Source organism: Delphinus delphis, chromosome 3 (assembly GCF_949987515.2).
Source record: "Delphinus delphis chromosome 3, mDelDel1.2, whole genome shotgun sequence".
Classification (NCBI taxonomy): Eukaryota; Metazoa; Chordata; class Mammalia; order Artiodactyla; family Delphinidae; genus Delphinus; species Delphinus delphis.
The window spans coordinates 41,248,921-41,274,681 of NC_082685.1; the positions used below are offsets into that span (position 1 = coordinate 41,248,921).

At 42.8% G+C, this 25,761-nt stretch overlaps 1 protein-coding gene across 1 annotated transcript in view; it reads right to left on the bottom strand.

Annotated features, from left to right (window-relative positions):
• Nucleotides 1-25,761, bottom strand: part of SGCD (sarcoglycan delta) — a 1,599,257-nt gene that overhangs the window by 116,735 nt on the left and 1,456,761 nt on the right. The window contains exon 10 of the mRNA XM_060008456.1: nucleotides 24,310-24,429. Coding sequence (XP_059864439.1) covers nucleotides 24,310-24,429 — 120 coding nt within the window. The remainder of the gene's footprint in view (nucleotides 1-24,309; nucleotides 24,430-25,761) is intronic.

Sequence of the window (25,761 nt, forward strand, 5' to 3'; positions counted from 1 at the left end):
CTTTCCCAGACTCCCTTGAAGCTACGGGTGGCCATGACACGATTTTGTCTAATGAGATGTAGTAGAAGTCTACTAGGGTGGAGTATTGGGCAAGCTTTGACTGTCCTAATAGGAAAGTACAGATGCAGCTGGTTCCACTCTTTCTACCTGAATATCAACATCATATCTGGAATTGTAAGAGCCATCTCCCTCCCATGAGACGAAGACCAATAGAATTTCAGATATGTTGCCCCAGACCGCTAAGCTACCAGCAACTGTCAAGTCCCTACTTATTATCTGCTTGAGAATCCTTATGAGAATCCTGTTACTCACCCCTAAGGTTCAATACTATTTGACCCAAGACCGATGAGGGAGAAGCAAACTGACCCTTTGAGAGGGTCAGACTCTTCACCTCGATCTTTTTTTGCTATAAACCAAAGGACCAAAGGTTGGAACCCACTGTTACTGTACCTTCATATTATACTGAAGTATCTTTTCACGGATTGCTGGGTGGGGTTGCATTCTTCCATTCCCTTGCCTTCGCTCATGATGTTCGCAGCCAGGAAGTACTCTTCTTTCCTTTTCAGTGTATCACACCCTTTAAGACCCAGCTCAAATGCCATCTCCACGATGAAGTTTTCCCTGGTCCTCTCTCATTTATCACTAATTGCTCCTTCTTTTGTGCTTCCATAATGCACACGTAGTATCGGGGGTGAGCACTCATTTCCCTCTATCTTGTGAGATGGTTCATTGAGTGTGCTTTGCCCTCATTCTAATGTCAGCTACTAAAAGTCAAGAACAATGTCCTGAGAGTCTTTGGCTTTTCTAGATAAGTGGCTACAAAAATTTAAAGGTTTCGAATTTAATTTCACTTAAGCAGGAAAAGCTGCAGAATGAAAAAGAAGCTTTTGGAGGAAAGAGGTATGAGCTGGCCAGTATCAGCTATACTATACTGTGATAGCCTTACAGTTTTTTGTCCAGCAAAGGAAATGGCTACATGGTCTCAGTGGGGGCAGGCTGCTACTAGCTCTTCTTTCTATTGGCTCTCTCTCGTAACCTCTCCAATTTACGGCATTCAGTGCCACTTCCCAGAGCCCACCTGTGGCAGCTTTCTTGTCTGGTTTATACCCTGCAATGAGCTCCCGTTTCCTACAACAGGAAGCCCAACTTTTTAACATGACGTGATCAGGCTTAACCCACCTCTTTAGCTTTGTCTGAGGCTTGATAACTTTTTTAAAGTATTGATTTATGTTTGCTATCCCCATATTTTTGTCTTCCCTACATTTCAAGCACATAGCCAGGCCCTTTGCATAGCTTTGCTGTTTGTCTGCACAAAGTAAAATGTACTCTTTGTGGTATATAGTTTCATGAGTTTCGACAAATATATAGAGTCCTGTATGTACCACCATCTGCAAATACAGCACAATCTCCTCACTCTAAATCCCTCTGGGCTCCCTTTTTGGAGGCAATCTCTCTCTCAAGCCCTAACGCCTGGCTCCCACTGTTCTTGGGCCCTGTAGTGGTACCTTTTTTAGGATGTCATATTAACGGAATTATTCAGTAGAGAGTTTGGGGTTTGGCTTTAACTTAGCAAAATGAATTTGAGTTTCATCTTGGAAGGTTTTCAGTGGGTCAAAGGCAGAGCTGCCTTAAGTCAGCGGCTATTCCTGCCTTTTGCATAGGCCTAAACTTAGTAGGAGTGTGTTGGCTCTCCTACAGTGGGGGGGAAAGAGAGGAGTGCCTTCGAAGGAAGCCAAGGGGGGAGGCAGATTTTGCCCCTGATTTATAAGAACTGAGAGATCTAAGGTCCTTTGAAGGCCAGAGTCACCCCTAGGGAGAGGGCACACTCTCAGAAGGGACAGCGGGGTCACGTCCCTTGAAGGCAGGATCCCCTGCACAGGGGCCCAGAGCCTCAGCAAAGATTCCTCGACTTTCTCTACGGCATGAAAGTTGAGAGTCGACATACTTTCAATGACTACACAGGAAAATGAAAATATCAGAGGTGAGCTTAATGGACCAAGGATTAGTAGGCTTGCCCATATTTTCTTGATACCATACATGCTTCTTCAACTCCTGAGCAACCCAGTAATGACAGAGATGGAATTTCCTACCAGACTATTGCAGGAGTTCAGAGTCATGTTTAGAGAAGAAAAGTCCTATCAGGAGCTGACATCTATTAAGTGCTTACTCTTTGCCAGGCACTTTTCCAAGCACTTCACTTGGATTGACTCATTTAACTCTCACTGTACCCCTATGAGGTACACGATATCACCTCCCTATTTTTAGATGACAAAACTGAAGTGCAGAAAGGGTTCGCAGAGGGCGAGTGTGGCAACCAGAAGCTGAATTCAGACAAACATGGGCAGAGCCCATGTTCTTAACTCCTTGCTGAACCTGTTATGCCTTCCATCATGAGTTTGGTGATTAAGAGTCATACTCCCCAGATCTCCTCCTCCAGGAACAGACCACCCCAGAGTAGTAATGTTCGGTTAGCCACATCCTACTCATAGCCACTTCTCTGCTGAAGGGTCATCTAGGTGGTCCTCTTCGAAATGCTACCTGGCTACACCTGGCTACTCAGATGCTAGCTTGAGAACTGAAACTAAGCAACAGAGAGGGCAATGTCGGTGAGTGACAGACACAAGACAATGACAACCAACATTTACTAAGAATTCAGAATCATGCTAAGTGCTTTTATGGACATAGTCTTTTTCATCTTCCTGGCAATCCTGTGAGTTGGGAAATACAGGCAGGTTCAGTAATAACTTATGCACTGTTACAAAGCTACTTAGTAATAGAGCTGGGAGAAGAACTCAAACAAACTAATCTCCCAGCTCACATTTTTAACCATCAAACATAGATTTGGGGCTGGCAGCCATGTTGAAAGGTGCACAAGAAGTAGCATCTCAATGAGAAAATGTGACAAAGCAGAGCAGAGAAAAAAAAGGTCATGTGGCCCCAAGGGGCAGAGGGAACACTGGCATTCTAGAAGTTTCCCTGCTGATCTCATAATACTTGACTGAAAGTGGATAAGCAGGCTTAAGTGAGCTTGGCATCTTCAAAGAGAAAATACAACTGAGTAGGCAATTCTTCAGTAAATGAAAGTGGAGGTTTTCCCTTTCCTTTCCTTTTTGACATTAAACCCAAGCCATGGCAACTATAATAGTCTTGAGTTCCCATTTCCCTTTGCCTCCAGTGTTTCATAACAGGCATCAAAACCTAGATTGGTATTCAACTTGGATTAGGGAATATAACTATGGAAAAAAGGGCAGTAAAAAAAAAATGAAGTTTCTTCTTCAACTGTGTTCATCACTGCAAATCTTCAAGACTTAGCAACAAACGAAGTCTGGAGAAGGAACTTCAAAAGAAGACACCACATGTGCCAATGAGCAAGGGAAGAGTTGAATGGTGACAATGTCTTACTCTGTTTAACATTCCCTCACTTTCCTTTTGATATCAGAGCAATTATTTGCTTTGGGGAAACCAGCTAGGGCTGATAATCACATGTCCCTCCCCACCACCTCCAAACATACAGAAGGGAACGTGATCCAGGCTGACCAATCAGAATATCTGATTCCCCAGAAAGAGAGTTTGCTCTAAGAGCGTGTGACCTAAGTAGGGCCAATCCGTTCTTTTCAAGGGTTGCTATGGCTGCCTAGACAACGGTGTTCCCGTCTCTTTCCTTCTGAGATGATGTCCACTAAGGAGTTGCCTGAAGGAAACCTGTGCAGGGGGAGAGATGCTAAAGGCACCAGAGTCTGTCTTACCTGAAATTTTTAACTATCTACTGAGTGAGCACATTCCTATCTTTTGTATTTTTTTTTAAAAATATTTTAAGCCTGATTAATTTTGTTTTCTGTCACAATTGGAAGCACCCTGAATAATGTGTAATTTTCCTCGTGGGGTGGGGGAGTCAATGTCATGACTGTCCCTAACAAGCCACATCACTAAAGCAAGGAGAAGAACTATTCTCTGGAGCCCACAAACAAGTCTGTCTTTGGAGAGAGATCACTATTCCTGTACGACTCCACTTCAAACACCTGCTCAATACAAAATGGAAATCCACAGGGCAACAAAGTCAGTCAATATGCACTACCAGACAAGAGCTGTGAAAGCCAGTGTGCTCGAAAAGTGTCCTTCTGGTGTGACTTGGTGTACGATGCCTTTGAGGGCATTTAGCATCTCTCTCTATTAAACAAGCCAGGAGCCAGTGCATTTTGTGAGTTTTTTATAGCTTCTTCCTCTACTCCTATAAACAGTGCCAATGTCACACAGTAAGATAAGAAACAGCGTCTATGAGGTCTAAATTAGTCAGTTCCAAAGAGTATGTTCTTGGATGTTCAACTGATTTTCTTTTAAAGAAGGGAAGAAAAAAAAAAAAAAAGCAAGTGACAAAACCGAGATCTGCAGAGCGTTAGAGCTCGATCTGGGTATTTGCTAAGTGTACTGTGCACTGCTTTGCCAGTCAAAGGACAGTTAACCAATACTAATCTGATGCCAGCTGATTCTTCTTTTTACCTAAACAGTATTAAGGTATACTACCTATGAATACATTTTATCCCAGGCTGTAAATCTATATGCTTTAAAGTAAATACATTATTATCTCTTTTTAAATGGAATGCACTGCATATACAAGGAGATAAAGATGAATTACCAAGTTGTCCTGAAAAACGCCTTTCTGATGCATTATGAAAATGTTTCAGCTTTCAAGGCAATAGTAAATAGATCAGACATTTCCCATCATTTTATATTATGATCTATATCCCAGTCTCTGGGAGAACCCATTAACACCCGGAATATCTTATGGACAGAGTACCCTTTTTGGGCTGGTGCAGGTGAATTTTTCTTTTCGTTTTTCCTCTGTTTGTTTATACCTTCATTTCTTCCCTCAGTCAATATTTATTTAGTGCCTGATGTGGGCTAGGCAATGTCCTAGGTACCAGAAATAATAACGGTGAGCAATAGTAATAATATCTACAGACCCAACAATTTGCCCTATTTTCCAATGTGTCCTCAGCCAACTAGGCCAATACTCACCTAGGGTCGAGCCTTCCTATCCTGCACCATCTCAGCCTGTTCATACGTACCAGAGCTGGATTGAAACAACAATGACATAATCCCTGAATATCACTTTATGGGGATTTTCACATATACTTTTAAATTCTTATAAACACCCATATGTAAGGAGCAGAGGAGATGAACATAAGTGACTCATTTAAGGTCAAGCATCTGACAAGCCCAGGACTACATCATACTACAGATACCTGATGGCTATGATGATATCTACCTCCCAGATTGCTGTAGAGATTCAATGAATTAACACAGGTATAGCACTCAGAACAGGGCCTGGCGCACAGTAAGAATGCAATAAATGCTAACGGTGATGATGACGGTACTCTTGTTTAGAAACAGACATAAAGCCACTGCCACAGTCAATTTGCCTGTCCGTTTGTGGGTTGGAGCATCCACTGGTCCATCCGTCCACCATTTACTGTGTATGAGGAACGGCGAAACTGCTGAGATTCCGTGTTGAACAAGCCAAAGCTTCCATACCTCTCAGTCTACAGACAGATTTTTCAGTCTTTGGCATTAGTATTTGCTATCAGGTTTCACCCACTACAATGGCAGAGCTGAATAGCTGTGACAGGGATCCCATGGTCCACAGACCTAAAATATTTGCTAGCTGGGCCTTTACAGAAAAAAAGAGTCCTGGCCTAGATTCTTATATCTTTGCATTCTTGTAGCTGTTCTCTCATCATCCCTTGGAATTTAAGAAATAAACAGTGATGGTTTACTTATATGGGCCAATCAGCTTGTTTATATTTGATGATATGCCCAAAATGCAGAAAAGAACTTTATGATTCTGGCCTTACTGATTTTCCCAGTGGACTTCTTTCTATTGCCCTCTATAGGTGGCTGGATAACCTTGCGAAAATATTCTTCCAAAGCATGAACTCACTCTTCTGTGGTCCTACCGCTCTCTTCCTTTTTACTGTCTCCTTATTATGCCCCAAATGTTTTCAGCTATCCTTGGATCCCGTAAGATACCACGTTTGGCCCAATTTTTGCATTATGTGGACTCACTAGGCAGAGAGTACCATTCTTGTGTTTCTTGGCTAGAATTCTTTTTTTTTATCAGCATTACTTGGGCTTTTACTGCTGAAGTCTATGCTGCTTGATATGTTGTTGGGCAGTTAGAATTTTTCTTTTTTACCTATTATTTTGTACGAGTATTTTAAATATGTAACTGTTGGCTTATAGGAAACATTCAAGGTTCTAACGAGAACAATGATTGACTCTTACCTGAATCCAGGCACATTTAGTATATTATGTAGTTCAATCATTGTTAACAGTCCAAGTTAGGCACTGTTATCATCTCCATCTGCAGATGAGGAAACTGAGGTTTTGAGAGAGGAAATTAATGTTTAAAATGCTGAAATATAGTCAATTTATTGAGAACTTAGTATATCTGAGGAACTGTGGTAAGCTCTACATGTAGGTCTTATTTAATTCCCAACATGACTATCTAGGAAAGCAGTACTGATGCTTCCATTAGGCACAAAAGGCTCAGTCAGGTTGCTGACTTGCTTAGGATCCCACCGCAAGTAAGCGGGGGCAGCACGACTTAATACTGAAATCTGACTGAGGTCAGGAAGCTGTGTTCTGGGGATTCTCACTTAAAAGCTATCCTGTGGTTCACTCACAAGGACATCCATCTCCTCCCTCTACCTCCCCCCTGAGTCAGATGTGGTACCTACATGCAGCTCCCTCATTGAGCAATGACCTTAAAATGTTCTGGGTATTTCCTGTCTGTGGTTTGGCGATCAGAACGGTAGAAGGAAAAGACAAAATCTGTCATGGCGATGTTTTCAAATCAAATGAGTATCAGCTTTAAACTCTCAAGGATACCTAATTCTAATGATTTCTTTACTATCTCTTATTTTACAAATGAACCCTAGTCCCAGTACTGATCAGTAATGGAAGATGGATATTGGAACTTCTGTCCATTAATAAATATATGCTCTAAATGAGAAGTTGTCAATGGGCTACTGAAGTTGACTAAAGACATTCCCAAGAGATACCCTTCAGATCTTTAAGGTATAAGGAACTTCAAACCCTACATTTTGATAACTGAGCCAAGCCACTCTGGGCTCTTGACACTTCATCTTTGTAGGTGAAGGGATATAGTCTTTCCATATTGCACATTTTGCTTCTATACTTTACCAAGCAGAAATACAGCTTTAATTTATAGTAGTGTGGATACTACAAGTTGGGTCTTTTAACTCATTGTTCAGGTTTCTTTTTTTTTCTTTTTCTATTATATGTTGTAGCATAGTTCTGGTTAATGTGTTTGAATATTGGTGCGGGATCTTCCTGGACCAGGGATGGAACCCGTGTCCCCTGCATTGGCAGGCGGATTCCCAATCACTGCGCCACCAGGGAAGTCCCACTTTTAGTCTTTAAAAACTGCCCCTTATATAAGTAGGTCCCATTAAAGTCAGATAAGTAAGCTAAATATATAAGACGAACGGCAAGACTGCCATCTAGGTCTCCTAAGCTCGCTCTATACATTTTTATAGCTCTCAAAAAGTCCCAACCCAAGGTCCAATTTTAGGGACACTGGACACTAATAAATCAATAAGCCCAGTCTCATTTTTCTGAATCTTCTTACTCAGGCAATGCAAAAATTCCTTCCAGATTTTCATGACAAATGGAAACAGCTCAAGGAGGAGGCTCACTAAATGGATGACACTGGCATCCCCCCTAATCCATTAGAGCAAAGAACTTTCAGAGACCCAGGGACCCCACAGAAACCACCCTCCCACCAGGCAATTGATCATAACTTCAAGATTGGGCCAAATCAGCCCTAACGGAAGAAAAGAAAATGCTACCAATTTCAGCACATCTCAGAATTATAAAGAAACAGATCGAACTATGAGCTGTTATGAGTGCTACGGTAGTAGTCTTCAAGGCATGCATCTAATATACAACTTAGCATTTGCCATATTAAATGCCTGGGATGACAGGTGCAGCCTATCTTTTGCTCCGATAAGAGAAGATTTTTGTACTGAGGAAACGATATTCGTTCTCAATGGAAAGGGACTTGGGGGGGAGCATCAAAAACAAGTGATTTAATAAATGTAAAAGATATAAAGCGGAGCTAAATGCACATGAGGTCCTTAACAGATGTCGGTAAAGTCATGAATGCCTTTTTAGGTCTATCTCAACTATAAGATTATATAAATAAGGGAATGGATATCCATCCTATATAACAAGTATAATATATGCTGTATCGAGAAGTAATGGAACTTCCCATGAGAAATGTCTTGCCCAGGCTGCTACATTCCTTACTTCATGGACAAAAGTAGGGCATCACGCTGCTCCAAATGGGAGGCAGAGATTCAAACCTCTACTCATGTCACTTCTGTTTTCCCCACTCCAAACAGCCATCTCCTGCAGAGCTGTCACCTTGAATTCTTTGCTTCTGCCACTACTTTAGGGTCAAGCCCCAGGCTGGAGAGACAGCAGGGTCACCCTTAACCAGTGACTGACATTCACTGTGTACCTGCTGTGTGTGTGGCCTGACGTCAGGCACTACAGAGGGGGAAAGAACGGAATCGACAACCTTGAGAAATCAGAAAGAAGGACATACAACCTTCTGAGGGGATGAAGGGCAGAGAACAGAGACACTCGAGTTTATTTATAGAGGGACTTCACTCAGTGTTCTGTACACCTTCCCTCTGGTCCACGGCTTCTCAAACTTGGTATTATTAGCATCTGGGCCAGGTAATTCTTTGTTGTGGGAGCTGTCTTGTGCACTGTAGGATGGTGAGGAGCATCCCTGTCCTCTAGCCATTATGTGCCAGTAGCAGGGCCCCCACCCCCTTCACTTCTAGTTGTGACAATCAAAGATATCTGTAGACATTTGTATACATTTCCACTGGGGGGCAGAATCATCCCTGTTGAGAACCGTTATCTGGTCCCAGTGCACTGTAACATCCTCATCCTAACAGCTCCAAGCTAACCCCATCCTCAGAATTTAACCACAGAGCTAGCTCCATGTGAAAAAGGAGGCCCTTTCATCTGTTCCATGATATTAAACATGAAATGATATAGACACACCTCAGAGTTTGGAGTCATGTCTTAAACTTGTTATATTCCACCTGAATCCCCAACTTAACACAGAGATTGCACATAACACGTGCAACAATTGTTTTTTAGATGTTGATACCTATCTAATATTGGCTTTGTTTGGTAATCTTGGGCATCTTGTATAATGGGTTAAAAATACAGTTCTGAGAAGAGATCTTCAGCAGCCCGACAAAAGCCTCCATGGCAGAAAAAAGGAGAAGAATGCTTGCTTTCGGATGACCATCCAACATGAGTACCAGGCAAGTGTTCAGAGATCACAGTCCCTCTCTCAGAACTTTCTGCATCACCCACAGAGGTGCTTGTGGGAGGGTCATACTCACGGCAGGGTCTAACCACTGTTATTGTGAGGTGTGGGTGGCTGTATCTCACCTGAGTCAAGGTCTGACCTCAGGGCAGAAGCACACACTAGCTGAGAAACTTTAGGCAAGCTGTTCTACCTCCCTAGGCTTCAATCTCTTCTTAATCTCTAAGATGGAGATTTAGAAATTTCCTTTCTTTTTTTTTTTTTCTCTCCATCCTGAGTACCTTTAAGGATGGTTCAGACAATCAAATAAGATGCCAGCAAATATTCAGATCTAACTCAGTACTACTATGCAGAGGGTGACTATACATTCAGTTTTCTAGGAGTTCATGAGCCCTTGTGCATTAGCCCACCTGTGATTTGTGGTAGCACAGACATTCCCCCAGACTCACTTATGTAATTGTTCTGTCTGAGAATCACGGAAGGAAAGAAGGAAGGGAGAGCAGGACAAAGATGGAGACAGAACGAGGAAAGGAATTGTCTTAAACACCAGTCAGTTCAGCTGCTCTCCCACAGTTCTTTTTTTTTTTTTTTGCAGTACGTGGGCCTCTCACTGTTGTGGCCTCTCCCATTGCGGAGCACAGGCTCCGGACGCTCAGGCTCAGCGTCCATGGCTCACGGGCCCAGCCGCTCCGCGGCATGTGGGATCTTCCCAGACTGGGGCACGAACCCGTGTCCCTTGCGTCGGCAGGCGGACTCTCAACCACTGTGCCACCAGGGAAGCCCACACAGTTCATTTTTTATCCCTCCATTGTTCAGGTGACAGGACGAAGGTTTTATTTATTTTTTATTTTTTTAACATCTTTATTGGAGTATAATTGCTTTACAATGGTGTGTTAGTTTCTGCTTTATAACAAAGTGAATCAGTTATACATATATGTATGTTCCCATATCTCTTCCCTCTCACGTCTCCCTCCCTCCCACCCTCCCTATCCCACCCAACTAGGTGGTCATGGAAGCAACCTAAGTGTCCATCAACAGATGGATGGATAAAGATGTGGCACATATATACAATGGAATATTACTCAGCCATAAAAAGAAACGAAACTGAGTTATTTGTAGTGAGGTGAATGGACCTAGAGTCTGCATACAGAGTGAAATAAGTCAGAAAGAGAAAAACAAATACCGTATGCTAACACATATATATAGAATCTAAGAAAAAAAAAAAGGACGAAGGTTTTGAACTCGTGTTCAGTTACCAGGCTGGACCACAAGAGTAACAGTGGTCTTCTATGTTATCTTCTTCCAGCAGGGAGCGCTTCTCCTGCCTTTCCTAACTTCACCCAGTGAAATCCTTCAAGGGCTAACTCAAATCTCCACTTCTCAGTGAAGACCTTTCTTTGGAATTTCTGTGCCCCCAATGCTCTGGGTACTTTTAGGGTACATTTCTCTGGTGCATTTCTCACATCTCATCCTCCAGCATAAGTTCCCAAAGGTGGGTAGAGACCATGCCTTAAAAATCCAATGCCCTGGCACCTTCCATTGGTTCACTAGAAATCTTTGATCAGAATATGCTAAGGAGAGACATATTTCCAGAGTCCTGGGAGAAAGAGTTAGGCCAGAGGAACTTGTTCATGCAAGGATGCCCTCATTAAACATAGGGTTGAAGCACTGGAGCCTGAAAACTCCCCAATAGCCAATCAGCTAGACAGATAGGAAGTCGAGAGGGAAAGTCATTTTCTTTGGCAGCTGAGACGCATTTAACAGCCAAAGGAGAAAAGCACATTACCTTTATCCATAGCTCATAGGCACCCTGCATACTAATTGCATATCAGCTCTCTCCTTTGTTTGGTTAAATGCAGTCTCTTCCACAAGCCCACGATACAACAACTTTAAATGTGCTCTGACCTCTGATCGGCTCCCACCAAGCAATTTAGCGGGAAGAAATGCACTGTGTCCAGACATCACCAACCGTGCCTGTGCTCTTTCCAACCGGCATAATCCTGTCCTTTGTCATATGCACAGCCTGTTCCTTTGGGCTGAGAGTGAAAAAGAGCAATGGGAACTGTCCGTGGGGACTGTAGGCCCTGTAGAGCAGGCTCATGACTTTCTTTTTGGATTAAACTACCAACCATAGACCTCATGGGTGCATTTGGTCCCAAGACTAGCAGAATTGTCCAACCTACCCCTCACCGGTTGATTGTCCTCACAGCACCCTGTAAATCACAAATCAGATCTTGTCACTCCCCAGTTTGAAGCCCTTCAGTGTCTCCCCACTACTTTTAAATCTATATCTCAATATGACACACAGTACACACTATATTATGGTTTTATAATATATTCATACACACACACACCTCCATAAGTATCCAGGTATTTGTGACAGTCATCTATATTTTGTATAACTTATATAATGTGTATACATATAACATATACACATATATGACATACATAACGAATACATATACCATACATACATATGAAACATATATAGAAATGTATATGTATATTTGTAGCTACATGTATGTGATATATGTTAAAAGCACAGGCTCTTTATAACAAAATAATGAATTGCACACTTTAAATAGGTGAATTGTAAGATAATGTGAATTATATCTCAACAAAGTTGTTATTAAAAAAACAAAATATATGCTCTAGAGTCTGATTATCTGGGTTTGCGTCTCTCTTCTGCCACTTAACTTGCTACACAACCTTGGGAAACTTGCCTCTCTATTTGTCAGTCTGTTCATATGTAAAGTGAGAATAATAAAACGTATCTCAGAGGGCTATCGTGAGAATTGAGCTAACACGTAAAGAGATTTGAACAGTAGTCGGTACAGAGTAAGCATTTAATAAACTGTTAATTTATTAACATTTATAGCCTGTCTCTTTTCATGTCTGGGCATCTGTTCCTTGACCTCTACCCTCTGGCTGTGTTGAACTTTTACACCTTTCCAGAAAGGTCATGCCTCCCCAGGATTTCGTAGATGCCACCCCAGTCTCAGGCCCTCCAAGTCCCTTTTCCTTGATTAACTCCTATTTATCTTGCCAGTCTCAACTTAATCATCATTTCCTTAAGGAAGATTTTCCTTACTTGTAAAATTAGGTTAAAATCTCCTAATTTTATGTTCCTATACATCTTGTACTTCTCCCATAAGACACATTCTTCTCTCGTAAATGTTTAAAACATCTGTCTTTCTTGCTCGGCTGCACATTCCAGAAAGACAGGGGCCCTGGGGGTCCCTCTGGTCTGCGCAGCAGTTGGCCAGAAGAACCACTCAACTAATATTGGCTGAATGCGATTGAATTTCTTTCTGTAATTTTGTCATTTTTGTAGTGAGAACTGCTTACACTATGGCTTGGATAATGCCAAGAACCTTCCTGCTGAAGTCACTTCCTTTCTTCTTTGACCCGTGAAAGTTCCTGCATCGTAAATAACTTCTAAGTGTCCAACTCTACTTAACTTTTCTCTTTCGCTTACAGAATAAAGATCCTATCGAATATTTCCACGAACATTGCAGCCACATCCCATCCAGGACACTGCCAAAGGAGAAAATCCCTGGGAGGCTCTCACAGAAACCTGAGACGTTGTCTTAACTCAGGCTTTTGGAGAAGAAAGCAATTCCTGTTTACTCTATGCTGATAATGGCAAGCCCTTCCCCAAAGCTAAATCCAGATGTGCTTATTTGCTGGAAAAAAACCAGTGGCGGCTCATCCCACTTCCTCTGTCCCGTAGAGCTGGGCTCATGCTTCCCTGCTGTCTGGGGGCTGTGCTCACTCCCCCATGTCTGCGAAGTCCACCTCCATCCCCACCCATCACACTTCCCCTCGACTTCTCCTCTGGGGAGCTCTGCAGGTCACCTCCACGAGCTTGGTCTCCTACCCCCGTCTCCAGCACAAACTGCAGCCAAGGGTTATCTTACATTTTTTTTGTTTAACTTTTTAAAAACCATTTTCGCTGCTATTGCATGTTTCACTGGGTATGTGCTTTAATACCCCTAACTAGACTACAACTGACTTGGGATCAAGGAACTTTTGTGCTGTGTCCTTCCACCCCTGCACTGAACTTCGATTGGTCATAGCTGCACAAATGCTGTTCAATAGGAATTTATAGGAGGAACAGGCATCAATACACTGGGCACTTATGCTGTGCCTAGCGCCATGCCAAGGACTTGACGTATATCGTGTAGGTACTCTTATCACGCTCATTATGCAGATGAGCAACTTGAGGCTTTCCAAGACTTACGCACTTGCCTAAGGTTGTACCGCTAGAGCCAGAAGTGGAATCCAGTTGGTCTGCCTCCAAAGCCCCTACCCAGGTAACCATTATGCTGTCCGACACTACTGTCCCTCAAAGAAGAAACTTAGGCATTTGCTTCTATCTTGTGCCCTGAAGGGTTCTGGATATTTTCTCCTCTGTCTCTCCTTATTTCTTTTGTTTATATTCACCCTCGCCACCTTTCCCCACTACTCCTTGGGAAGACAGGGTGCCGAAGCAGTTGAGATTCAAAGACTGGTAAAGCTTAGAGCAAGGTGGGAGGAAAAGCACAATACAAGTATGTTTTGCGCTCTTTCCTCCCACTCAAATGAGCAGAATTAAACTCAAGTCCCTTCCTTAGAGGAGAATAAAGTTAATTTCCTTCCTTATTCTGCATACTGAGAGTTTCTCATTCACATTGTCATCTCATTAAATTCCTAGTGTCACCGTGGAATACCAACATTCTACTTGGCCTCTGCTGGGATGAAAGAAAAAAAATCCAACTCAGGTGACTTCTGGTTGCATAAGAATATTCTACAACAGTGAATATGATTAATGAGAAAGGAGACAATAGAGCCAAACTCTCGGGCAAGCCTCTTGCCACTGAAGATGGCCTGGTAGAAGTTAGTTTATCTCCTTGTCTGAAAATACTCTGTCTTTGGCATTAACTGGGAAGAAGACAACTCTGAGGATAAAACCAAGCCAACAGATGCCTGAAAGCATATTAGCTGTGGCTTGATAGAGAAATTAAAGTCGTCTCGGTTCCACAGACAAAAAACCAAACATGGCCCTCCCTTAGTAGGTGCTGGAATTGGTTCTCCTGCAAGCAGCCAAGTAGTGAACCTCACCAACTCTTCAATCAAACTAGAAAGCTGACAAATGTCCCCAACTGCCTTTTTACCTCCTCTCCCCATCCCCACATGCACATGAGGAAGACAATGGCTCAGCAACGGGGGAGGTTGGCTAAGGCAACACTGCTGGGACAGCGGGGGATGTTGACACAGAATGATTAATCCATCACGCTGATATGAAATCACATCTCCCTCCTGCCCAAGGGAAAAGCGCATGGGGCCCGGCAAATGCATCCTCCTCCCGCATCAGGGATCAATCCCTAAGCGTGGGGGGAAAAGCTGACCCAAGGCAGCTTAAGATGCCCGTGCATGTGGGTGGGTGAACACGTGAAACCGGTGGCGGAATCACCCAGGCTTTGGGACTGGCTCTTTTTTATTTTTTGGAGAATGATAGGAGTTGTACTTCCAGCAGCCTTTCCGATGAAACCCCATTATTATTTCTCTATTGTAAAACTGTGCTTTTTCTCATTTAGTATCTCTGGTTTATTAAGGTTGGAACTGTTCATCTGAGACTCTTTTATATGTGGCTTTCTCGCTACATTATTTATGAGAAACGTATCTTTATGATCTAATACAGTATTCCTGTATGCCTATAAATAATAAACCAACTTTGGGATGAGATGCCAGAAGAACTGTAGGACCGGCAGTTCTCTGTAAATAGTTGAATCCCCAGCAGATGGTCTCTGCTAAGGATAAGAGAGAGAAGGAGGGCCCTGGCAAGTTTCGGGGTTCCTCTGATTTGTTACCCAAATGTTACTGTTAGGTTGGTAGGCCCTTCTCTCCCAAGGAGCAATGTCTGAACTATTCAGTTTTTACCATCACAGAAGAGGAAGTATGTTCCACTTTTTACTATAATCCTGTAGCCTCTCTCATGCTTCCTTCTACTCACTGATGAGATACTTCAGAAAGGAGGAGAAAGAAGAGAAAAAGATGGAGGCAAAGAAATAGGAAAAGGGGAAAGTTTGTTTATTTAGCACCCACATACATGGACTAAATGATCTGAGTAGCGTAGCCAACTTCAGGTAGCTGGTAGGTACGGCAGAACCCAGTTATGCCACACTCGAAAGCTTCTGAGTTCCTTCTCGTGGAGAAAGGCAGAGCGGATTAGAACAAGTGTAAGAACACAGGATGAGGCCCTCAAATTCTAAGGATGCCTCCAGCAAGGCAGTCATGGCCCCAGTCAGCCAGCCCTGAGCCTCCATCAGAGAAAGAAATGGCCTGGACCTGGGAGCTGTTTCAGTGATGCTCTATTTGGAGAGCTTCTCTAAGTTCTTGCTCCCGGATGCCCTATTAGGCCATCACCTCTCTGGTGTTCACCTGTTCAATCTGTGTCAATGGTTCTCTGACCCTTCTGCTCAGCTGCTCAGTGGGGCATCTCTTGTGGGCCTTTTCTTGGGATGGCATTTCCCACCAAACACGTGGCCTCCCCCTGAGAGAGGTGCTCAAGTAGCAAGATCCAGTGCCTCCACCACTGAACTATTCATCTTCAATCCTAAACCTGCCATTGCTCCTATACATTTCTGTTAACCGTGCCACAGCTGTCTGACTGACAAGGTGCACAAGACCAGAAGCATCCCAGCTTCCCTCCCTCTTGACTTTCCACGTCCAATTAGTTGCCAAGATTCATCAGTTCTCCTTCAAGATGATCGTTCCCATGTGTTCTCTCTCTCTCTCTTCCTAGTTTAGGACTTCATGAATCCTCAACAAAGATATGATAATAATCTCTTAACTTAGATGCAAGGTCTCACTCCCTCTGTTTCTCTGTACTATCCAGATTGGTTATCAAACATTCCAAGGTTCAAAAATTTCAATCCTTTCATGCAACAAATATTAGTGAGCACTTACTAGGCACCAGGCACCATTCTAGACTCTGAAAAACAAAAGTTCCTGTTGTCATGAAGTTTACATTTTAATGAGGTGGACAGGATAAAACTAAACACATATATACACAACATGCTATGTCATGTTGTGATAATTGCTCTTAAGAGGAATAAAGCAGGTAAAAGTACAGCCCAGGAATCAACAAACACTTCCTGTAAAGCGCCAAATAATAAATATTTTAGGCTTTGTGGGCCACACGATCTGTCTCAACTACTAAACTCTGCTGTCATAGTGTGAAAGCAACCACAGACAATACACGTGAGCCTGGCTGTGTTCCAGTACAACATTATTTACAAAACCAAGCAGTGGTAGTGGTGTGATTTGGCCCACAGGCCATACTCTGCCAACGCCTGGTATAGACTTGATAGCAGGAACATGCTATTTTTTTAAGGGAATCTAAGAATACCTCTTTGATGAAGTGATATTCAAGCCATAAAGAAAGAGATCCTTTATGCATAGACTGTGAAAGAGGATTCCATGCAGAGGGAAGCGTAAGTACTAACGATGGGTGGTGAAAACATGCTTGGGGATGAAGCAAGGAAGCCAGGGTATCTGGGGCTAAGCAAGCAAGGGGGACAGAGCTCACAGAGTATCTTCCATGGACACCCTTCGTAATGCCTGGGTTCCACTGTTGCATGTACAACAGTCATGAGTTTTCATGATGGTGCCTTTGATTATTATAATAAAAATATCATGAATATCTGCTATTTTTCTTTGCCCGGCACCCAGTCCCCCTCCCAGTAACACCACCTCAGTTTTCCTTTTGAGAACTGACCCCTTCTTTATCTCGCTCCCAGGCATTTCCCACCGTAGCTCCAGCAGTGGAATATGAACCAGGCCATGCTAACCAGCAGATTCCATCATCCGGGTCATGATGACTCATTCAAGGATGGGCATATGGCCCAAGTCAGTCCAGTCAGAGTAAAAACAAGGACTTTGTTGGATTTATATTCGGAAGGTAAGCCCTCCTCCTGTTCACCAGCAGAGGTGATGACCAAATACAAGACTGGAAAACAGAGCTAAGAGATGGTAAGAGAAAGACAGAGACTGAATTTTGGTCACATTATTCGAGCCACTGAATCTAGCCTGAAGCTGGCTACCACTGAACTTTTCTACCACACAAGGCAATAAATCTCCCCGCCTCTGGCTTTGAGTTGGATTCACAGAAATCACAACCAAATGAGTCCTGACAGATAAACAAGTGCTATTCCATTTGCCAAGAAAGCACTCTCATGTGTTTTTTTCCCCCAATCCATACTCAAGACCTAGTTCAAATACTCCCTTCATTTACAAAGCTTTCAAAATTCTCTCTGGGATACCACCCTACTACATCTAGAATCTGTAATTCTGGAGTCCCTTTGCTTCTATCCTTCTAAGAAGCTTGTTTTCTGCTTGGGCTCTCACATATTGGCATGTGTGTTTCATCTCCCTGATAAGATACCTCCCTGAAAGAGTAGGAACATTAACCACTTCATCTCTATATCTCCATGACTCCAATAACAGTAAAGATATCTTATATATAAATGTACATGTGCATTTGTGTGTGTGTGTGTGTGTATACACACACACACACACACATATTTAATGAATAAACACTACTAAGAACACCCTACTCTTTTCATCATAATTATCAATTACCAGGCTGCAGTACAGGGTTTCATCAAAAACTAATTCAAAAGGCTAAATGCATCAGACCACATTTAAATTTCTATAAATCTTATGTTAATTTAAATGGCTTTAGATTTAATTAAAAACGTTTTTCAATTGATAGTAATGTAACTTGGATAATTAACATCAAGTGGCATCTAGAGGACATATTTTAAAAAACTAATCTAGAGTATAAAGAGACCTAATTAACAATCAGAATAACATTTTATAATTATGCTTTGTTTATAGGGGCTATAATGTCCAATTCATTGTTCAGTGAAACTGGTCACTAATGAAGATCAAAATTATGTTTTCCCTGGCGTCTCCATGAAGATGCCTCTTAGATGCACTGGCTTTTATGTTGCCTACGTTTGCTGCTTTTTAAAGACTGCTGACTGGTACTTAATACCTTTGTTCTGTAATTAAAGTTAAACTATACCATGCCTCATCCTGCATGCTAATTTTACACGTTTTTGGTTATTAAATGAACGGGCTTGGCTACAAACTTAAATTCTCTTGTGTAAGACCTAAATAGATACCTTTGTAATATGGAAAACCTAAGGTTGACAAAGACATTGATGCCCATGGGAAGGAAGACAGGGCCTGGTACCTGAATGAAAGCAAGGCCCTGAAGCCTAGGGGCATGGAGGCCCCGTGTGGAGAGTTAGGGAAGTAGGTGCTGGAGAGGTGGGGAGTGTGACAGGGCGACTGGTAAGTTCAGCTGCAAGTGATGAAGTGAAAGTGATGGAGAGACATCCACGCAGAAAAGTCCAGGTTTTTGGAAATGTGGAACTACAAATGAGAAGACCGTTCAAGGCAAATACAGATTTGAGGGTCACCTGAGAAGGGCAACTACTGAAACTGTATGTAAGTATGGGATTTTCCATAGAAACGTGAAAAAAGAAAACTAAGGACTGACCCAGGGGCAAGTCCATATGTGGTGCCGGGAGTGAATCCACGTCCCTGAGTAAGTGAAAGAAGAGGTAGCGAAGGAAGTGGAGGAACAGTTACAGATGTGGGAAAACTGTGGGAAGAGCGGCGTCTCTAGAAGCCAGAAATGAGGGGAATAAGTGGACAACTGTGGTCCAGTTCTCTTTGCCGCTCAGTATGACGCAACGTGCTACGGAGTTCAGGGAAGTTGAAGCTCACTGTGACAGAGGTCATCAGGCACGGTGGGTAAGACCGCCTGGATTCAGATCCCGACTCTGCCAGTGTCCCTCTGCGGAACTGAGGACAAAGCTCACAGCACTCTGTGCCCCAGTTTGCCCCTCTATAAATCAAGGTGATGAGCCAGGTTCCTCTAAGATTGTGCTGTGGATCCAATGCATTTACTCATGGCAAGTGACCGGCATCTTGCACAGAATAAGCCCTCAGTGTGTGTTTGCTCTATTTATATTGTAGCTTTTCTGGAGCAAAGTGGAACAAGCTGAACCTGAACTCAAATGAGAGCTACCAGCAAAGTGGTGGCAAAATGATTGAGCTGTGACTGTCTTAGGTCAGTGTTCTTTAGCCTAGCGGTCCCCAACCTTTTTGGCACCAGGAACCGGTTTCATGGAAGACAATTTTCCACGGACTGGGGAGGGGGGCGATAGTTCAGGGGGTAATGCGAGCGATGGGGCGCGGCGGATGAAGCTTGGCTCACTTGCCCGCCGCTCACTTCCTGCTCTACAGCCTGGTTCCTAATAGGCTGCGGACTGGTAGAGGTCCGCAGCCCGGGGGTTGGAGGCCCCTGCTTTAGCCTACATCAGAATCACCTACAGCTTACTGGCCCTACTCCTGAGTTTCTGATCAATAGGTCTAGGGTGGAGCTTGAGAATTTGCATGTCGAACAAGTAGACCATAGCTGATGCTCCTAATTTAAGGACCATGCTCTGAGAACCACTGTCTTTGAGTGGAAGGAAAGACCCTACAATTTTGGGAATTCAACCCAGGCCTTCAATCCCTATCTTCAAAAGGTATTTTCTCTTCTGAGCCTAGCTGTGTTCAGGAAATCTACCAGTCCAGACTTAACTGATATCTGAACACTCCTACAAGTCCTAAGCCAATCTCTGAGTACCTTCTTCTATGAACATACGAGGGCTAGGTACAATTTTAGAACTTGATGGGTTCCCTGAAGTCCAAGTGGAACAGCGAAAACCATCACCGACACAACAGTCAGCACGTAGAGTGCTGACCTTGTACCAATCACTGTGCTGATAATCGGTACATATACTGTACCATCTACTTCCCCGAACTCCTGAGAGAGTCAGGCGTTATTACACCATGTCATAGAGTAGAAGGAAGCCTAGAAAGGGAAAGTGACATATCCCAAGGCACTGGCTGACAAATGACAGAAACCGAGATTAAACCTGTTCTCTCCACCACTCGACTACACAGCTCTTGCCTGCTCTTTTTACCCCAGGAAACATGTGCATTATGAAACGTCAGCAACTGCTGTCTGCCTACATGATTCCTCCATATCTTTTCCAGGATAATCGAACTGTTTTTATGAGGTATGGCTACTAGTCCTTTAGCCAGACTAGTCAATGTCCTTGGAGTGTGCCCAAGGTAGTCATTATCCTGAAAACTGAATAGGTGGGTGTGGTTATCCAGAGAGGAGTATAAACAATTGTTCTGATCCCATGGGTTAAGCAACTGTTTCCAAGAGACATTATCTCCTTAGGGTTATTATTATCTTCTACTGCATGTTCTTACTCAGCTATCAACTAACATTACTGATTTATTTACAGATGTTTCTTCCTGTATTCATTCATTCTTACTTCCATTCTTTATTGTATTCCTCTCTCTTTGTTTTATACGTGTAGAAACTAAAGCTTAAAGAGAAAAATAGACTTGGATCGGGTCACTCAGATTGTAAATGCTTGAGCAAAGATTCAAACCCAGCTATGTTACATTCCACCATGAAATATGCAACCAGATTCCAACCTCCCAAGAGTTTGAGCAGTCTGATGACTCAAAAAGACAAACTCCTCATTAAGCTGAAAATGAAATTGCCTAAACTTCTCCTTCGACACCATATGGCTGAATCCCAGATGACAGGAAGCTCATTTCTGCAACACACTAGGCTCATTTCACTGAGTAGGTTGATGTGAGATTTGTGGGGTGGTCATTTCCTCTTCTTTTCAGCATCGGTAGCAGCAGTGGTATTTATTATGATGCTTCCTTTCTACATTTTTACACAAAAAAGCAAATGCTTCTGATGATGGATAGAGACAGATTTTATCCTAAATCATTCTGTAAGTGAAATGTCACAAGCACAAGAAACAACAGCAGCAAAATTATCCACCTGCCTTCAAGTGACCAAATGCTACAATCGTCTTCCAATCCTTAGTTTTTGTCACGATAGGGGAGGGGGGGAAGTTCTTAAATGATACCATCATAGAGTTTTGTACACTGGGATGAAACCACAGTGTTTGGACATGTAAAATATCTGTATCTTTGCAAAGTCAGATTGTAAAGCAGTGAGGTGACTCACGAAGCCCCAAAGACTGATGGGAAGTGCCAAACACCATTTGTACAAAATGATCTCGGCATGAGGTACCATCACTTTTTCCCCCGGGCAGTTATTTTAGAACTGGTAGAGCAAAAGACTCTTGACTAAGAGGATAGCTTAACGTTTCTGCATTTTTTTCCCCCCAAAACTTAGAACTAACATAGAAAGTGCCATTTCTACGAATAATAGAGAAAAACATTCATTGTGAGAGTTGGCAAAGGTCTTAGAACTACGTTTATGTGTAGCCATGTGCACGAAGGGTGGAGCCCATAGGCAAGGATTTGAACGTCAGTCCCACCACTTACTGGTACTTGATCTTGGCAAGTTTCTTCACCTTTTCAAGCCTTAGTGTACTCATCTAAAAATGGGACCAATTTGAGGAGGCAGCAAAGTATAGTGCTTTAATGTGAAGCAGTCTGTATTCAAATACCTGGCTGGGAATCCTGGCTCTCACCCTTTACTATGGCTCACCTCTCCCCATAGCTCAGTTCCGTCATCTGTAAAATGGGGATGATAAAAACAGTGCCTGCCTCACAAGGTGTTGGTGAGGTCTAAATGCAATAATGCACCTAAAGCATCCTACTTGGATCATGGCAAGTGGTCAGTAGACTCTACCTTTTTTTCTTTTAAAGACTATCTACTTAAGGGGTTTTAAAAATAAGTTCTAAGAGGTCTCCCAAGGACAGAGTGGGGGGCGGGGAGAAAGAAGCTATACAGCTTAACCTTTATGCCTTAAAATCCCCATCCACAACCCAGAGCAGTGCTGTTCTTTTTTTTTTTTTTTTTTTCTTTTTCGGTACGCAGGCCTCTCACTGGTATGGCCTCTCCCGTTGCGGAGCACAGGCTCCGGACGCGCAGGCTCAGCGGCCATGGCTCACGGGCCCAGCTGCTCCATGGCATGTGGGATCTTCCTGGACCGGGGCACGAACCCGTGTCCCCTGCATCGGCAGGCGGACTCTCAACCGCTGCGCCACCAGGGAAGCCCAGTGCTGTTCTTTTATACATTTTATTGATTGGGGTTTGGTATGAAATTTTATTTGTAAAAGTTTCTGTTGCTAAGTTTTAAAAAATTGTTTGAAACTTCTGCTCTAGACAGCTCTCATTTTACAGATAGGAAAAAGCAAGGCCCTGAAAGACAAAGGAATTGTTCCATCCCAGTGAGCACCTGACCAGCGATTAGACCGCCCCTGGCTCGCTGCCTCTGCACCCGGCCCTCCCATGCCATTGAGCTCTGTCAGGATGGCCACTGCCATCTTCTGACTGTGCTGAGCCTGATGCCGGTCAGAACGATGCTGACGTTTTGACACTGACAGAGGAAAGCATAATGGGGCCAGTAAGAGTGATAGGGGAGTCAGGGGTAAATACAGGTGGGACAGTAGAGGGTGAGTGTGTGTGCGGGGTGTGTGCGTGTGCGTGCATGTTCATGTGTGTTATTATGTTAGGCACTCAAGATCCACTAAGTATGAGAGGCTGGTGGAACAGCTAGATGAAAAGCAAGACCTAGAACTCAGGGAAGATGCCAGGCCTGGGGATGGAAACTTAGGAGTCATCTAGCAAGAAAGTTAGATATGAATGTGTATTATATCAGATAGAGAGACAGACACACGGGCCAGACAAGCTGATGGACTGAGGGTGGAGGTGATGAACAGAAGGAAGACAGCACTAATAGAGAAGAAAGAAGATGCAGGGTGCAACTAATAATGTACACAGCAAATAATAAGTTCAAGTACAAATAACATAATAATTTAAGTTAATAACATCTAGCACTTAGTGAACACTTCCTATTTTTAGCCAACTTACGAACCACTTTCCATAGATTATTTCATTCAATCCTTCCAGTCTCAGAACGTAGATACTTCTATTACCCCCATTTTATAGATGAGCAAAACATAGGTATAGAGAGGTTAGCTACCTTGCTTTAGGTCACACAGCTATTAAAGGACAGAGATAGCATTAAAAATATAGTGGGTTAATTCCAGAGTCTGAGCTTTTAACTGGTACTCATAGAGAGCAAGAGAAGGAAAAGCAGGATTAGTATTAATAGTAGCATGAGTATTAACAGCAGCAGCACTGAATGAGTACTGTTTTGTGCTCGGCACTGTGATAAGTGTGTATAACATGACCTAACACAGTCTGATTGAGCCCTAGGGAGAACTAGAGGAGGTAGGTGTTCTTAGCCCAATCGAGCAGAAAAGGAAACTGGTTCAGTGATGTTGGTAATTTGTCTAAAATCACACAGCTAGTAGGTGACAGAGCCGGATGAAAAGCTAAGTTAGCTCCAGTACCAGAACTCTTAAACCACCCTGCTAGACCATTTCGGTGTCCAGCCAAATTCAATGATTCCAATAGTGGAAGCAACAGAGAAATTCCTGTTTTTACAAATAAATCCTTGGGTCCTTACAAAAGAACTTCTAATTCAGTTAAGTCATGCTTGGATCCGTGAACCTGAACTTTTCAGAAGTTCCCTACATGATTCTTAATTTACAGCCAGGTTTAGTAATCACTGTAACAACGTATACAAGTCTTGGCTGCTTACTGCAGGACTGCCAACCTGTGAGGATTAGTACATTTCTTGGTATGAGCACACATCGCCACCTGAAGCTTGATGATGGCGGACGTGCCACAAAGACTCACGATTTGAGAAACTTTTAAGGTGGGGCCTGGGAGGTTCATCATCCTTGCTTTGAGAGAGTAAAATTACCTTTACAGGTAATTAGCCAAAATCACTCTTATAGACACCATTTAACTTTTCCTCGAAAATGTACACAGTAGCATTAAACCAGTTCAATGACTGAAGTTTACTTACCTAAAACTCTTAACCTCTCAGCTCCTACTACCACTTCATTGCTATCTGCAGAGAAGAGCAATTTTCCAGAAACTGTCTTTACCTCGAACTTGTTGCCATAAGCTTCTACAGCTTTTGGCCCTAGAAGGGGGAGAGAGGGAATACGTTAGTTCCGTTGCATTCCATTATAAAGAGCTTTTCGCAGAACAGATACATCTGACAAGATTGTATTGGACTTTAATGTAAATGGATTGGTTTTCAGAAGCTAGCTGTGACAATTAGCCGCATGACTCTAGCCATGTCTTGTCAATTACTTTTAATCATACGCTCTCCAGCTAGGATTTTAAAAACCATTCTGTCCTTCCTCCGAACTAATGCTTGAGTGAGATTTCCCTCAGCTAACCAGCAAATTACTTTCAAATACTTGTAGATTTTGGCTTGCATTTATGAAAGCACAAAATACTCACCACCTCTTGAAGGACCGGCATATCTTTGGCCAGCCCTAACTGTTGGAAAGGGCACCGTTAAATTCAGCTGAAATCTGCCTCACTCTTTCTACCCCTGACCCGCTGACTGCATCTGACACCAGACAAGTATATAAGTCATTTCTTGACAGAAGAGGCTATAATATCTTGTTATTAATTGCCTTGAAAGTTACTGAATCTTTCATGATAGAATTTCATTCAATAAAAAATAAATTTTAGAGGTTTTATCATATCACAACAGATACTCTTCTTGAAGCTGAGGCTATAGTAGCGGCAAAAGGAAGACAAAGTCCCTGATCCCTTAGCACTTACCTGCTGATAGAGACAGACAGACAGACATTTAAACGTGTGTTAATTAATCAACCAGAAAACTGCAGAGAGCTTTAGGTATTATGGAAAAAGTAGAACAGGTTAGTGTTAGAATTCTTAAAACAACAACAACAACAACATAGCGCTACCTAAATACCTGAAGTTCAGAAGGCTCCAAAAAGCTAGACCACAGAAGTGCATCAGAATAACCTGGGGGTGTCATCATTCTCAATGACAATAGCTGAGATCAAAAAGGAATTTATCTTTTGGACTGGAAATTCACATAGAAAAATATTTGAGGGTAGAGTCCAGAAAGCTTATATTTTTTCCAAAACTGCCCAGGAGATTCTGATATAACTGTCCCTCAGTATCTGTGGGGGATTAGGTCCAGGATACCCCTCGGATATCGAAATCCATGGATGTTCAAGTCCCTTACATAAAACGGTGTGATACTCGCATATAACTTATGCATATTCTCCTGTATACTTTATTTATTTTTATAAATTTAATTAATTAATTAACTTATTTATTTATTTTTGGCTGCATTGGGTCCTTGTTGATGCGCACGGGCTTTCTCTAGTTGCGGCGAGCGGGGGCTACTCTTCGCTGCGGTGTGCAGGCTTCTCATTGAGGTGGCTTCTCTTGTTGCGGAGCACGGGCTCTAGGCGCTTGGGCTTCA